This window comes from Ictalurus furcatus, chromosome 14, assembly GCF_023375685.1.
Source record: "Ictalurus furcatus strain D&B chromosome 14, Billie_1.0, whole genome shotgun sequence".
Lineage (NCBI taxonomy): Eukaryota > Metazoa > Chordata > Actinopteri > Siluriformes > Ictaluridae > Ictalurus > Ictalurus furcatus.
In genome coordinates, this window is record NC_071268.1 from 16,797,551 (window position 1) to 16,812,560 (window position 15,010).

General features: G+C 38.2%; 2 protein-coding genes across 2 annotated transcripts in view; one reads left to right on the forward strand and one right to left on the reverse strand.

Annotated features, from left to right (window-relative positions):
• Positions 1-419: 419 nt before the first annotated feature.
• On the forward strand, positions 420-10,944 carry slc5a12 (solute carrier family 5 member 12). Its single transcript, XM_053641777.1, has 15 exons — positions 420-966; positions 3,669-3,734; positions 3,821-3,872; positions 4,014-4,081; positions 4,209-4,363; positions 4,842-4,982; positions 5,495-5,624; positions 5,716-5,804; positions 6,005-6,117; positions 6,489-6,556; positions 7,578-7,664; positions 7,841-8,016; positions 8,778-8,881; positions 9,138-9,262; positions 9,350-10,944. Exons 1-15 carry the CDS (start codon positions 613-615, stop codon positions 9,515-9,517), a joined length of 1,896 nt encoding a protein of 631 aa, XP_053497752.1. The 5' UTR covers positions 420-612; the 3' UTR covers positions 9,518-10,944.
• Positions 10,945-12,626: 1,682 nt separating this feature from the next.
• The window catches only part of ano3 (anoctamin 3), a 59,498-nt gene continuing 57,114 nt past the window's right edge, over positions 12,627-15,010 (reverse strand). The window contains exons 23-26 of the mRNA XM_053641784.1: positions 13,789-13,936; positions 13,292-13,381; positions 13,088-13,193; positions 12,627-12,987 (exon numbers count right to left, since the gene is read on the reverse strand). Of these exons, the coding sequence (XP_053497759.1) occupies positions 12,805-12,987; positions 13,088-13,193; positions 13,292-13,381; positions 13,789-13,936 (527 nt within the window). The 3' untranslated portion in view covers positions 12,627-12,804. The remainder of the gene's footprint in view (positions 12,988-13,087; positions 13,194-13,291; positions 13,382-13,788; positions 13,937-15,010) is intronic.

Consider the following 15,010-nt stretch of genomic DNA (forward strand, 5'->3'; position numbering starts at 1 on the left):
AGGTGAAATAATATTGAGTCGCTTATTTAAGACAGAGTAAATTGTTTGCAGATGCTTCTTCAAGTGATTTTATTGTCAGTTCTCTGTATAATTTGTATACATTGGTATGCACTGTATAAACTCATACTTAGCCATTTTAGTGCCAGAATAAACAACAAGTTGTAAAGTGAATTCTGTGAAAACATTTACAAAAAGTTACTAAGAAACATTACCGATTAAATGGAAAGTGATAACAATAAACCATATGCTCCACTGACATAACAAATTATTTAACCCCTGATTCAAGTTAGTTCCTCTGTAGTGACACCATGGCTACAAGCAGAGCATTGTTTTAATTTGTTTCAAAGTAGATTAATTTGACTTGAAAAGACATTAATACTAACACCTCAGGAAAAAAGAAAACAAGGTAATGGTTAATGTATTTCTTCATGCCATCCGCACTTTGATACCTGCTCTCAGCATTTTTTTTCCTTCTAGAAACATCCTTCAAATCATTCACAGATCATAGTGTCCTAATCACAACCAAAGTGCGAGACTTCTGGGCATACGGACAGAACACATTTTCTAATCTTATTATAATCATTTAATAGTGTGTATTATCACTAATTTCCAATGGGACTTCCAAACGGTGCTGTGGCAATGTTCCAAGTATGGGACTATGTGGTGTTTGCTTGCCTGTTTTTGGTATCTTCTGGTATTGGAGTCTTCTTTGCCATAAAGGAGAGGAAAAAGGTGTCATCGAATGAATTCTTGGTTGGCGGACGGCAGCTGACCTGTGGTCCAGTGGCACTCTCTCTCACAGCCAGCTTCATGTCAGCAGTGACTGTTATTGGAACTCCCTCAGAAGTATACCGCTTTGGGGCTACATTTATTATCTTTGCCATTGCCTACACATTGATGGTGATCTTGACAGCAGAGCTCTATCTTCCTGTGTTCTACCGGTCAGGCATCACCAGCACATATGAGGTACAACTATGAAATATCCTACGATGCACCATGCAGGTACTGAATAGTGTTATCTTCATGCTCAAGACAAACGTCTATGGAGTCCATGCCAGCTTGAGTGCACACTGTAATTAAAGCAAAAAGGGGACATAGCAAATCCTAAGAAACTCTTAAATTCATGTAAATATTTAAAAGATTCTACTTTTCACTCAATCTGTTGTCTATATTGTATGTGTGTGTATTTCCTGATTTCTTCTGTTTTTGTGTATACCTGATATTAAATAGTTTTAGATCCTCCAATGAAATACAACATAAAACAAACCCGAGTAAACACACGATACAGTTTTTATTTTTAATTGAAGCGAAAAAAGTTATCCTTCACCCATGTGAAAAACTAATTGCCCCCCTTAAAATCTGGTTGTGCCACATTTAGCAGCAATAACTGCAACCAAACGCTTCCCATAACTGGAGATCAGTCTTTCACAGCACTGTGGTGGAATTTTGGCCCACTCTTCTTTGAAGAACTGCTTTAGTTTAGCCACATTGGAGGGTGTTTTGGGCCTGAACTGCCCATTTAACATCCTGCAACAACTTCTCAATTGGTTCACGTCAGGACTTTGACTACACTCTAAAAAATGCTGAGTTATTTTTTCTACCCAAACACTGGGTTGAACCTTTTGTCATTTAATTGGGTTATTTGCTCAGTCTTGGGTAGTTTTTGGGTAGTTTTGTGTACCCAACAGCTGGGTTAGTGGCTGGGTCATTTTCACTGACAGTTGAATCAATGCACCCCTCCCCAACCATGACACCTCAGCCCAGCTCCTTGGGTCAAATCAACTCAGCCTGGACTGTTTGAATTCGCCTCAGATGGTTTTCACACAGACAGACTGTTAAATTTATTTGGAGAAACAAGGTTTGTATCAATATATTTATCCATAAAACCATTACTGTACATTAGAAAAAGCAAACGTGTGCAATAACAGTCCAATTTACATGACATTAAATGCACCGCTATCTTCATTAGCTTTGGCTTACTTATTTGTAACACCCACTGGATCGTAAGTTGGTTACTCGGTTTTTTGGATGTTTTAAACGTCTCATTTGATCAAAATCTGACGTTTTCTTCTTAAATATATGACTTATTTGAGTCATTTACTTAAAAGTGTGTGTGTGTGTGTGTATAATATATATATATATATATATATATATATATATATATATATATATATATATATATATATAACTACTTTAGCAGCTCTAGCAATACATTTCTGAACACATTTTTGTGTATAAATAAATGAGATGCCATGTTCATATATTTGTTTATAATGTGGTATATTTGACATTTTCAAAGGGTAAAATAAGTATATTTAATATTTAATAACATCACTTAAAATATTAGTTATTTAAATAATATTATGTATTTAAAACCCATTTATGAAATAAAATTAGCCCAGTGTTTTTGTAAAAATGAAACAAAACTTTGGGTTGAAAAACAACCCATCAAGTTGGGTTAAAATTAACAACCCAACTTGAAGGGTTAGTTTAGCCCAAAATGTGTTCTGTCCTATATTTACCCAGCTGTTGGGCAAAAAATTAACCCAGTTTGGGTTGTTTTTAACCCAATGTTTTTTAGAATGTGGGATAATCCAAAACTTTAATTTAGCTTTTTTTTTTTGTTTGAGCTATTTAGAAGTGGATTTACTCCTATGCTTTGGATCATTGTCTTGCTGCATAATACAGTTACGCTTGAGATTCAACTTATGGGTTGAAGACCAGACATTCTCCTTTAGGATTTTCTGGTAGAGAGCAGAATTCATGTTTCCCTCAATTATTACAAGTTGCCCAGGCCCTGAAGCAGCAAAGCATCCCCACACCATCAGACTTCCACCACCATGCTTGATCATAGGTATGATGATCTTTTTGTGGAATTCAGTGTCAGATGTAATGGGACCCCTGTCTTCCAAACAGTTCAACTTTCGACTCATCAATCCACAGAACATTCTCCCAAAAAGCAATGGTTTTCACCTCGCCACTCTTCCATTGCTGACATTTTTGCCCAGTGTCTTTCTGATAGTGGAGTCATGGACAGTGACCTTTACTGATGCAAGAGAGGCCTGTAGGTCCTTTGATGTTGTCCTTGGCTCTTTTGTGACTTGCTGGATGAGTAGTTACTGTGCTCTTGGAGGAATTTTGGAAGTTTGGCCACTTCTGGGAAGGTACACTACTGTGCAGAGTTTTTCCATTTGGAGATAATGGCTCTCACTGTGGTACTTTGGAGTCCCAGAGCCATTGAAATAGCTTTGTAACGCTTCCCAGACTAATGTATTTCAATCACCTTCTTCCTCATCATTTCTGGACTTTCTTTCAGTTTTGGCACACTGGGTAAGACCTTTTAACCAACTTCATGTTGTTGAAAAAGTTCTATTAAAGTGTTGATTTGATTGAACATGGTTTGCAGTAATCAGGCCTGGTTGCGTCTAGTCCAGCTGAACCCCATTATGAATGCAGTTTCATAGAGTTGGGGAATCAGTAACTACGGGAGCAAAAAGATTTTCACACAGGCCCAGTTGGTATTGGATAACTATTTTACTTCAATGTTTAACATTACACAAAACAATACACAAAAACAGATGGTCACAGCACTATATATATATATATATATATATATATATATATATATATATATATAAAGCATGATTTCTGTGCTTTCATCCTCACAGTATCTCGAGCTACGCTTCTCTAAGGTGGTCCGTAGAGCTACTACTGTCATTTACACAGTGCAAACGGTGAGCAGGAAGCTGTTTGCTTATATGGAGTAACAATTATTCATTTCAAGGCTAGACTTGAAAGCATTGTTTTTTTCACCTTACAGATTTTGTACACAGGAGTAGTGGTGTATGCTCCAGCTCTAGCTCTTAATCAAGGTAAAGTTGATGTAGAACTTACAGCACAAATGATAGATTTATGCAATAAAATTACATTTATAGTCATCTTCCTTTTGCAAAATACCATAATTATTAACTCAATCAACCTTCTATTGATATTTCCAAACACACTACCCATAGTGACAGGGTTTAATCTCTGGGGATCCATATTTGCTACTGGAATTGTCTGCACCTTCTACTGTACACTGGTGAGTAGGTGGAGCTGGTAGGTATACAATTTATTAGGGTTTTTTAAAGAAAGCACCCACATTACTGCTTGGAAAAACTTTAAAACCAACAGATTACATCTGTGTTTGGTGTCTGTGTGTGGTTCAGGGAGGACTAAAGGCTGTAGTTTGGTCCGATGCCTTCCAGATGGTGGTGATGGTGGCTGGATTTCTCACTGTGCTGGTACAGGGCACACATAAAAGTGGAGGAATGAGTGTAGTATGGGAGACAGCACAGGCTGGACAGAGACTAAACGTGTTTGAGTATGTATCACCTAACCTTACATGCAAGCATGTATTGAGATAATGTCTTCAACAGCACCCATCTCTCTAACATTTATGTATGATTTATATTTTAATACAACAATTTAACTGATGGAAATTAACCAGTTGATATTACTATGTCTACACAATAAGCTGTGCTAATACTATTGGCACAAATTTCACTGTTCAAATACTATTCAATTGTTCACTGTCTTAATTTAAAAAAAATATTAACAGTAAAATTGCAGTTTAAGATAAAAATGTAATTTTTATTTATTTTTTTGCTAAAGAGTGTTCACATTTAATGTTTATGCTACACTGGAAATGCAGTGTAGTTCTACCACTACTATATACATTTTAAAATGATAAGCTCATGAATAATCAAAGGCTTTAAAAATTCAAACTTTTAAGTAATTCATATTCAAATCTCTTTTTAAATGTACTTGTCAACCCTAATGTGTGTACTGTTATTTTCTAGCTTTGACCTCAGTCCTCTGAGACGTCACACATTCTGGACAGTCTCTGTTGGGGGCATGTTCACATGGCTGGGCATCTATGGTGTAAACCAGTCCACCATCCAGAGGTGTATTTCCTGTAAGACAGAGACCCATGCTCGCTGGTCAGTTCCTCTATAGTGGAATCATTAAAGTACTGGATACCAAGGTCCCTAAGCGGCACAACAGAAAAGCTTTTGGAGATCTTGAGTTCAAATCTCAATGCTCCCACAGCCATCTGCGATTGGGAGTCGTGGAGAACGCAATTGGCCATCCCTCTCATTCCCCTATCAATCACAGCAGCACTAACCAATAGTGGGTATCTGTCAGCCCTTGCATGTAGAAGTGGGTGCGGTTTCCTCTGAGTGTGTTTGGCTGGCTTCATATGACTTCACATGAAGCACATGATCCCCACCTTTTGGTAGCTGTTGTATTAAAGGGAAGTGCTGACTGGTGGGTGGGAATTGGCCAAGACTAAATTAGGGAAAATATTGGGTACGAATTTAAATAAATAAATAAACAAACAAACAAACAAACAAACAAACAAACAAACAAACAAATAAATAAAAGTATACCAGTCAGTGTTTGACAGATGACAGTGAATTCTTTTCTTTCTCTCTCTCTCTATCCCTGTCAGTGCTCTGTATCTGAATCTGCTGGGTCTCTTGTTGATTTTGTTCTGTGGTGTGGTCTCAGGACTCATCATGTACACGTTCTACTCCCGTTGTGACCCCTGGACAGCTGGCTTTGTGTCAGCTCCTGACCAGGTGACACTGTTATGTTTCTTTTATGCATGAGCTAGACTAAAATTATGCCTAATAGTAGCAGTTGTTTGCATAACTGTGATCATCTTTACAGCTCATGCCATACTTTGTACTGGAGGTATTGGGCAACTTTCCAGGTCTGCCTGGGCTGTATGTGGCTTGTGCTTTCAGTGGCACTCTCAGGTAAATTAACTGCTGGCCTAACATTTTTCATATTAAATGCTATGAGAAAGAGTTATATGTATCTTACATTTAGCTCTTTCCTGATTAAGCAAAGATCTATGGCATATGATGTCTGATCTCTGTTTTAACTTAGACATCAAATTGCACAGCATTCATAATCCTGAAACGAGAAATGAGTTCCTGCTGTTTGTCGGTTTCAGCACAGTGGCTGCCAGCATCAACGCTCTGGCCACAGTGACGTATGAGGACTTTGTGAGCCAGTGTTTCAGAAACCTCTCCAACAGAGCAGCTATGTGGATCAGCAAAGGCCTGTGTAAGTACAACCATGATTTTTAAAATCATATTTACATTTTCCTTCCTGCTTCAGCTGATAGTTGTTTGTGGTGATACCTATAGATCATAAAATAGTTTAGAATAGAGCACCTTATTATTTTCATCTGCTGTGTGAATTACATGGTTTACAGCTGTATAAAACTTTCCTGGAAAAGCAATACAAAATATAGGAATGATAATATGACCTCAGTGATGAAGAGTCTGTGTATTGTTCCAGAGGGACGTGAAGCAGATTTATAATAGGAAGGTGAAATCTATATGCTGGATGAGAAATATTGTCCATGTCCCCAAGTCATACCAGGGAGAGGTCAGGAGGCTTACCTCTGACAGTGATTGCGTTCCCTCCTACAGGTGTGATGTTTGGAGTGATCTGTACAAGCATGGCAGTAGCAGCATCAAACATGGGAGCAGTTTTGCAGGTGAAAAGGCAGCTTTACATATTGTACTGCCCTTTTACTACACATTTCCTTTATTTTAGGTTTTACTAAGCAAAAAACTGCATTGCTTGTATCAACTCCACTGACATTTGGTCATTTCATGCATCTTGTTTATCAGGGTTGCAGATCGGGATTGTTTAGATAAAGATGCAGGTGTAAATGCGAAAAAAACAGCTTCTTTAATTCTGATCACACAAACCAATTCAGCTAATCAGAGACATGCCACATTTAGCAATTAAAACCCCCTTCCACTACAATATGCCATAATGCACATACACCATGAATACCAAATTTTCATTTAAAAAAATTAAATAGCATTGTGCTCTTAATAGTTAAGGCTTATAAACATCACTAGTGATTAGCCAGGAATGATAATTTACAATGAATGAATGGTTTGTGGTGAGCATTTGTAGTGAAACAGTGATTGAGAACAGGTTTGTGTGATTAGAACTGGGGGGGGCACGAGAATGCTATAACTGTCATGTGACAGATCAGGTGGTCTTGTGGGTCATTATGTGGCAGAGGATTCTGGGAAATGGAGTTTGTGTTTACAGACAGCACTGATGTGATGGATATGTTCACACAGAAAAAATAGTACAATACTACACCATACCTTTCCTTGTCACTGGTAAAGGTACCTTTTGTACCTTTAATATGTATCTTTTACCTGGAAACATAGATATAGTATCTCTTTAAAAATTATTTGACATACATACTGTAAATGGACCATAATTAGTTTGGATAAATCTTTACAAGGTAAAAGATACACACTAATGGTCCAAAAGTGTTGCAAGCTGCCTGCAACAAGGAAAGGTACCATTTAGTACCCTTCTTCTAATTGTTGAATGTTAAACTAGCTAACTGAACATACTCTTAAATACATGATTACATGCATGTAGTTAAAATGTTTTCAGGATACAGTCCGAATGCAAAACACATGAAAACATTATTGTTGTTCATTTAATTCCTTAATCAGAGTAACGTCTGCTTTTCTCTGCTCTAGGCTGCTCTCAGTATCCATGGCATGTGTGGAGGGCCGACGCTTGGTCTCTTCTCTTTAGGAATTTTATTCCCTTTCACTAATACTATGGTCAGTGCAAATCCCTAATCAACACACAGCACATCCAACTTATTAAACGTTTTAACGTTGAGAAAAAGGTATGACATTTGACCGAACATTAAGCAAAGCTTTTCAAAGATGCACAGGGTAATTGCAGAGCATCAGTAGCTCAGTGTACAATGCTATGTTGTGTGATCTGTCCTCAGGGGGCTATAGGAGGTCTGATACTGGGCATTTCTTTGTCCTTTTGGGTGGGACTGGGAGCCTTCATCCACCCTGCTTCCCCCAACAGCACTCGCCCCCTGCCTCTGAGCACAGAGAGCTGTAACCTATTGAACATCACAGTTACAGCTGTCACTCAGACAGCCAGCTCAGATACAGGGTATAATACATAATGCTTATAATATTCTACTACTACAACAAGCCTACAAGGCAAGAGCAGTAAACTGATGAATATGCTAATCAAAACCTATTACAGGAATACTCTACTATTCTCTGTCAAGAAGTTTGATGTTTCCCTGTACTGAGAAAACAGAAAAGCCATTTACTTAAACTGCTCTCATGAATTCTTTAGCCAAAGGTATTGAATTGGATTGAAGTAAATTCAGTGGCCTTTGTAAATTGACACAGGGTTTTATGTAATTAATTGTTTCAGAGTTGGGTCTATTTTCCTAGTGGAAAGAATTTGTGGTTATGCATTATGACTATAGTTTTTGCCTGATTAGATACTACAAGATCTTGGAGAAATATTCGGATTGTTAAGTAACTGGAATGACTTTTTACTCTATTGCGTCAGTGTTGGAACGTTTTGATAAAAATGTCTCTCATGTCTGTTGTATCGTAACTGTTCATTTTTAATTCGCATTATATAGTCACTTATTTCAAATGCCTATTGCCCTTGGATATATGTTTTATTTGAATTTAGAGAAAATGTACAGGGAAACATGTGAGAATTATTATATCTAGTAATTACACACAAACCCGCAGTGCACTGGATAATTAGGTTGGGAAAAAAAATGTTTTAAAATATGCTGTGAAGGGGAAAAAAAAAACATGCTAGTCAAAGACTAAAGTCATTACAAGAATCACTATTATTATCAGCAATCTGTAAAATGAATCTCTGCTGTCCCATGTCATGTGCAGATCTGTGCTGGCTGAGTCCTGGTACTCCATGTCCTATCTGTATTATAGTGCAGTGGGTTTTCTGGCCACAGTTATAGGAGGCCTGCTCATCACACTGATAACAGGTGAGATGGGATGGTTGCTAGCGCACATAAGCATTTCACCTTAGCCTTTCCCTGAGAGTCACATGGCAATTTTACATAGTTATCTGTTATACCCATTTGCACACAAAGCCGTTTGAGACTGTGTATATTTCAGAACAGTCAAGTGAAGCACACAATACTTGAGACTCAAGAGGGAAAAAAGAGCTTTTGCTATACATTGCATCTGCATCAGATGTTTTAGCATTATTCACTGGAAGTGCCTGTTGTCTGTTTGCAGGCCCCAATAAGCCACGGGAGGTGAAGCCTGGACTGATTCGGCCAGTGTGTGACCTGTTCTGCTTTTTCTCAGAGAAATGCAGGACCATGTGCTGGTGTGGCGTCCATCATGCAGAGGACAAAGTGGTGAGACACCTGATGTCCACTGATTACAGAAAACAGAGTGCGCACACTTTGAAGAATTGACTCTTTCACTGCTTTTCTTTTTTCCAGGAATTGGATGGTGTGGATTTTGGAACAGCGTGGGAGAATCAGCCAGATCAGGACATTAAAAGTGAGATAAATGGAAGCAATCTGAGTAACAGGATACAGGATGAGGCTTACATTAATGCAGCTTTTGTCCCAGAAAGAGCTGGCCATGTTCTGTCAAAACAGCTATAAGTTTAAAAAATTTGTTTTAAAAAATACTTTACATTACTTAAACTACAAAACACGACACATGCCATTCCATACAGGGAACAAACAAACAAATAAACAAACAATCAAAAAACACCAACCATGCCAGTTAAAAGATACAGTCAATGATTTATTACAGAAAAAAGTGATATACAAATTTATTCTACAGATGTTTTGTACATTTTTTCTTTATTTTTGTTTCTTTCTTCTTCTTCTTTTTTTTTTTTTTTTTTTACATGTAAACAGGGATGGTGTAAACAAAGCACGCTGTTGATATTGTTTATGTCATCATATTAATCAAGTACAAATCAGAATGCACTGAATGTGCTATTGTACTGAAACAGTCTGCATGGTACATACTGGGCTCATGGTACATCACCAGCTCATATGGTGGGGTGAGAGGTCAGCAGGTGATTATATATCTAATCCTTTTAACTCATTGAGTGAGCACATATTGCCTGTTTAACATATTACCCGTCATGAGTCACTGCAATTGTGCATATCTCACTAATGCATAAAGGATATTACACTCTTTCATAACTACAATCAGTATTATTTTGCAATGTAAGCAATGTAAAATGTCATGTCATAGCCACTGCTTTTTATAGAATACCTGATTTGAAAAGAAATGACACTCCAGTTTTGTTTATTCGACTGAAGTTTGTGTCACAATAACAAGTGCTCTTGTTCCTAATGAAATAAATCTATTTTAAATATGGACCTTCAAGGTGTATTGTATGCTTTACTTACTTACTGTCTCAAAAACTCTTTTTTGTTAAGTGTGCCTGTGTCAGGTGTATCCAATCATAGATAATATTGTTTCATCAACAAATAACCTTTGTTAGAGGACTGAGATAATTCTTTACCAGGCTTCTGGGAAATCATTTCTCAGAGGATTAGGCCAATTCCAGTGCAAGATGGTCAAACTGAGAGTGAACATGATTGACAGTAGTGCACTAATACAACAAACTGATCACAGATCAGATAATCTTGGACTAAGCAATGCACTCCATGCAGACTCCACAGTAAAAGGGCACCAGAACACACACGTGTTTTTCAATAGAACACCAGACAGTTGCAGCCGTCATGGCTGAGATCATGCATAGATTACCACATACATCATGGCGAAAGAATGACATGTTACAAATCACACGCTGCATTTTGGGCAAAGGTACCAGAAACAGTTTGTCACCTGAAATCGGCAGATCTCTACACTCTATTTCAGTGTATGACTGCCGTCTCTAATCAACCAATCATAAATAAATAAATAACTAAATAAATAAACGACAATAAAATACAGCATATACTTTACTTTAGCTTACTTTCAGCCTTACTTTAGCTTTCACTGCAGAGACTTTGTCATCTTACTGTCTTGTTCTGTTTGTTGAGGTATGGGGAAACGATCCATGCTTTTAAAGTGCTCCTTTCTTCTGAGTGGTGTATGATTATGTCTTATACAGTATGTCCATGCAAAAGTGCAAAGTTATATACTTCAGAACGCAGATTAAAGATTTAATTATAAGGGAGGTAAAAATGATATCAATTTGGTTTCACCTGCAGAGACGTACAGGGGCCTGATGAGAACAGATACATCACTTTGGGGTCTGGCAAAATAAAGAGTGAGATATGTGACAGCAGCATTCATTATAAGACACACCTGCTTGCTTTCTCTCAGTTACTTACATACAGGCATACACATAAAGCTACTGTGTACTGTAAGCAAAGCAGAGAGGAGAAAAGTAATTAACCCTTGTGTTCAGTCGGCTACATAGCAATGGATGTACTACTGAGACTACTGAGTACAGGTAGCTGAGACAGATGATAGTATTGATAATATTGATGATAGTATTTGAAATGACTAGCCTTGGATAAATGGATAAACACACACAACACATACCTGGGGATGTTCTTACTATCCAATAACTGGCATGAAATAAAAAAAGAAGACTTTTCCAAACTGTCGTGTTTATGTAAAGTTTCACCAAATGCTACTCACTCCTAGTTTTAAACATATTACCTTCTGTCGTACATCTGCCTATACTTTCTATACAGATGCTGTGAGTGACTGAAGCTTGTTCTTATCTTACAATCATGACTAAAACCTATTTAAAAAATCCTGTAATCTACCGCATTTTATGAAGAACCAGGCCTGTGGAGATACACATGCTGTAGATGAATGTACCATGTACCATTGTAGCATACAAACCACACCTTGAACAAAGACATTCTGAATCTCCATTCAGCTCACAGCAAAACACAGTCCCAGTCAACACACAACCTGTAACACGCCAGGCATCTGCCTATTAGCATACACAGAACACATCCTACCGTAAGACAAGTAAATAAACAAGTCATTTCAAATAAATCTACAAAACACTGGAGGATAAAAGTAACACAAACCTTTTTTTGGATTTAGAATGTTGAATCTGCATGCTAAGTTAGAATGGTACATAATGTTTACATCAATTTGCTGTACTTTTGCATAACGTGGTATCCACATTACCTGAAAAGTCATTTTTCTATGAAGAGTAATTTACGAAATTGTGATGAGCAGCGAACAGGATAAAGCCAGTCCTTGATATTACAAACACCAAGCATGAAAGCAAAGGCCAAACTGCACTTCACTGAAAGAGAGATATTTAGATAGAGTGTAGTTGATAGCGGTTTATTAGCTGCCAGAGAAAACGAGAAAAATAGCGAGAGAGGAAGGAGCTATGGAGAGTGACGAAGGTGTGTAGATTGAGGACAAACTCCAAAGCCCTTCTTCTGCATAGTAAACAATACAATTGCATCCTGTTCCCTTTTGAAAAACATACAAACAAACAAATGACGGTTCAGAATTGAGCAAAGCCAGCAGAGGCAAAATACAGCAGGGGTGGCATAAGAGAGGATAAAAGCAAAATCTCATCCAGGACTCTGATGTTCAGCCAGAAGATGATGGGAAGGCCTTAGGCAAGAGTCAAGGAAGGAGCTCTTTGGTGTGGAGCAGGACTGTCCACTCAAGAGCAAATGTTCTTCAAAGAGCTTGAGCCTCACTATCTGATTCACCAGCAAAGAAAACCAGCAATCAAAGTGGGTAGCATGTGTTGAGGACTTGTTGAGTAAAGCTTAGCCATCCAAAGCTGTGGCATGGACATGCATGCATGAGTAAATGCAAATATTTTGCAGTTCCTGCACGGTCCTCCACTGTGCCTGTATTCCTATGTGCTCTAGCATTTATTTATTGGTGTGTGCATGGATGTGCATTTGATATGTCCATCTGTTAGGCACAGCTAAGGCCACTCATGGTGATAACGCTTGCCATTTTTCTTCCTCTCCTTCTGTAGGTGCTCCAACTCTGCTTCATACATCATCTCCTGCATGAGGTACTTCTCCCTGCGCATGCGTTCACACAGGTCTTTAGGCATGTCCGGGATCAAATGAGCAATGAAGGTCTTAATGCCAAACACCAGGTGCTGAGGACAGCAAGAACAGAACATGATCACATATAGACACGGGCATGTATTTGAAATAGAAAGTTTTTCAAATACTGTTTTTCATTTGTATTTGACCCACTTCAAAAACGATGATGAAGGCCAGTCTGGCGGCGAGCACATGCCAGAACTGCAGGGTGAACTCATACGGCTTTGAGCTCCATGGTGGAGCTCTGTAGTCTCGATACCTACAGAGATGAACAGAAAGCCCAGGGCATTTACCTCCAGCTATACAAATAGATTTATACCAGTCTTTCATGCATATAAACGTCACTTATATTTGTACCTGCAGTGTCGTGTTTCATACTGACTTCCGTTCTTTGGTTCTCCCATGTCAAATACAGACAGACTACTGTTCATATATCCTCTCAGGCATCTGCAGACACACACACACACACACACACACACACACACACACACACAATAATTATAGTTTGTACAATTTCAGAAGACCATGCTTAAACTCTGAATGAGTATGACAATGCTGAACTGTCCTCACACTATCTTAATTTCAAGAATAGTCCCAGTTTAATCATTCAAAAATCTTTTCTTTACTTCACTAGTGATCTATACTTAGAAAATATCCATCCATCCATCCATTTTCCGTACCGGTTATCCTACACAGGGTCACAGGGGAGCCTGGAGCCTATACCAGGAACAGGTTGCCAACCCATCGCAGGGCACAATCGCGCACACACACACTACAAACAATTTGGAAATGCCACCATACCCCCACTTACAACATATGTTATGTGCAAAAACAGACTAAAGGCATATTCTTACTGGTCATGGTGGTAGCCTTTGTCCACGCAGGGCCCATATTTAAAGGCATAGACAAACCGAGGAATGTAGTCAGATGTGATGGCAATGACAAATGCATTTGTAATGACAGCCACCACACCAATGCCCTCTAGGATACCATGCCAGATTCCTGAGCAGAGAGGAAAGAGTAGTCAAATTATATGACTACATGTAACAAAAAGCATAGAACTGAGCAAAGATTTCAAAACTTTTAACGTAAAATTTAGAAAATATTTGTGTATATTATGAATGCACTGAGTGATAATGAGCTTAAACATATATATATATATATATATATATATATATATGTGTGTGTGTGTGTGTGTGTGTGTGTGTGTATATTTACACACACATATATACTTTGTTAAATATAGGTGTGCAACAATTATTGGCACGCCTATGAATTCATGTGAGAAAAAACATATTTTCATTCATAACAATGGGTAAGACCCAAGAATATAGCTGTGATGTGCGGCAAAAGGTTGTTGAGCTTCACAAAATGGGAAGTGGCTTTAAGAAAATAGCACAAGCATTGAAAATGCCAATTTCCACAATCAGAGTAATAATTAAGAAGTTCCAGGAAATGATATGAATCAACCTGGAATTGGACGTATGTCTATATTGTCTCAGTGCACTGTGAAGAGGATGGTTCGAGTGGCCAAAAAAACTCCAGGGATCACAGATGGAGAATTGCTGAAGTTAGTTGCGTCTTGGGGTCAGAAAGTCTCCAAAATTACAATCCGAAGTCGCCTACACCACCACAAGTTTGGAAGGGTTAAAAAAAAGCCTCTACTCTCATCCAAAAACAAACTCCATTGTCTTCAGTTTGTCAGACACTACTGGAACTTCAAATGGGGTCGGGTTCTATGGTCAGATGAAACCAAAATAGAGTTTTTTGGCAATAAACACCAGAGGGGGTTTTGGCGCACACAGAGAGGTAGCCATATGGAAAAGTACCTCATCCCCATGGTTAAATATGGTGGTGGCTCTTTAATGTTTTGGGGCTGGTTTTCTGCCAGAGGACCTGGACATTTTGTTAGGATGCATGGCATCATGGACTTTATCAAATATCAACAGATATTAAATGAAAACCTTACTGCCTCTGCCAGAAAGCTTAAAATGGGCCATAGTTGGATCTTCCAGCAGGACAATGATCCAAAACATACATCAAAATCAACACAAAAATGGTTTACTGGCCACAAAA

Coding starts and splice junctions, on each gene's coding strand:
- slc5a12 (XM_053641777.1), top strand. CDS start 613: ATGGGACTTCCAAACGGTGCTGTGGCAATGTTCCAAGTATGGGACTAT. Junction 3,873..4,013: donor AGCTCTAGCTCTTAATCAAG/GTAAAGTTGATG, acceptor CACTACCCATAG/TGACAGGGTTTAATCTCTGG. Junction 9,263..9,349: donor ATCATGCAGAGGACAAAGTG/GTGAGACACCTG, acceptor TCTTTTTTCCAG/GAATTGGATGGTGTGGATTT.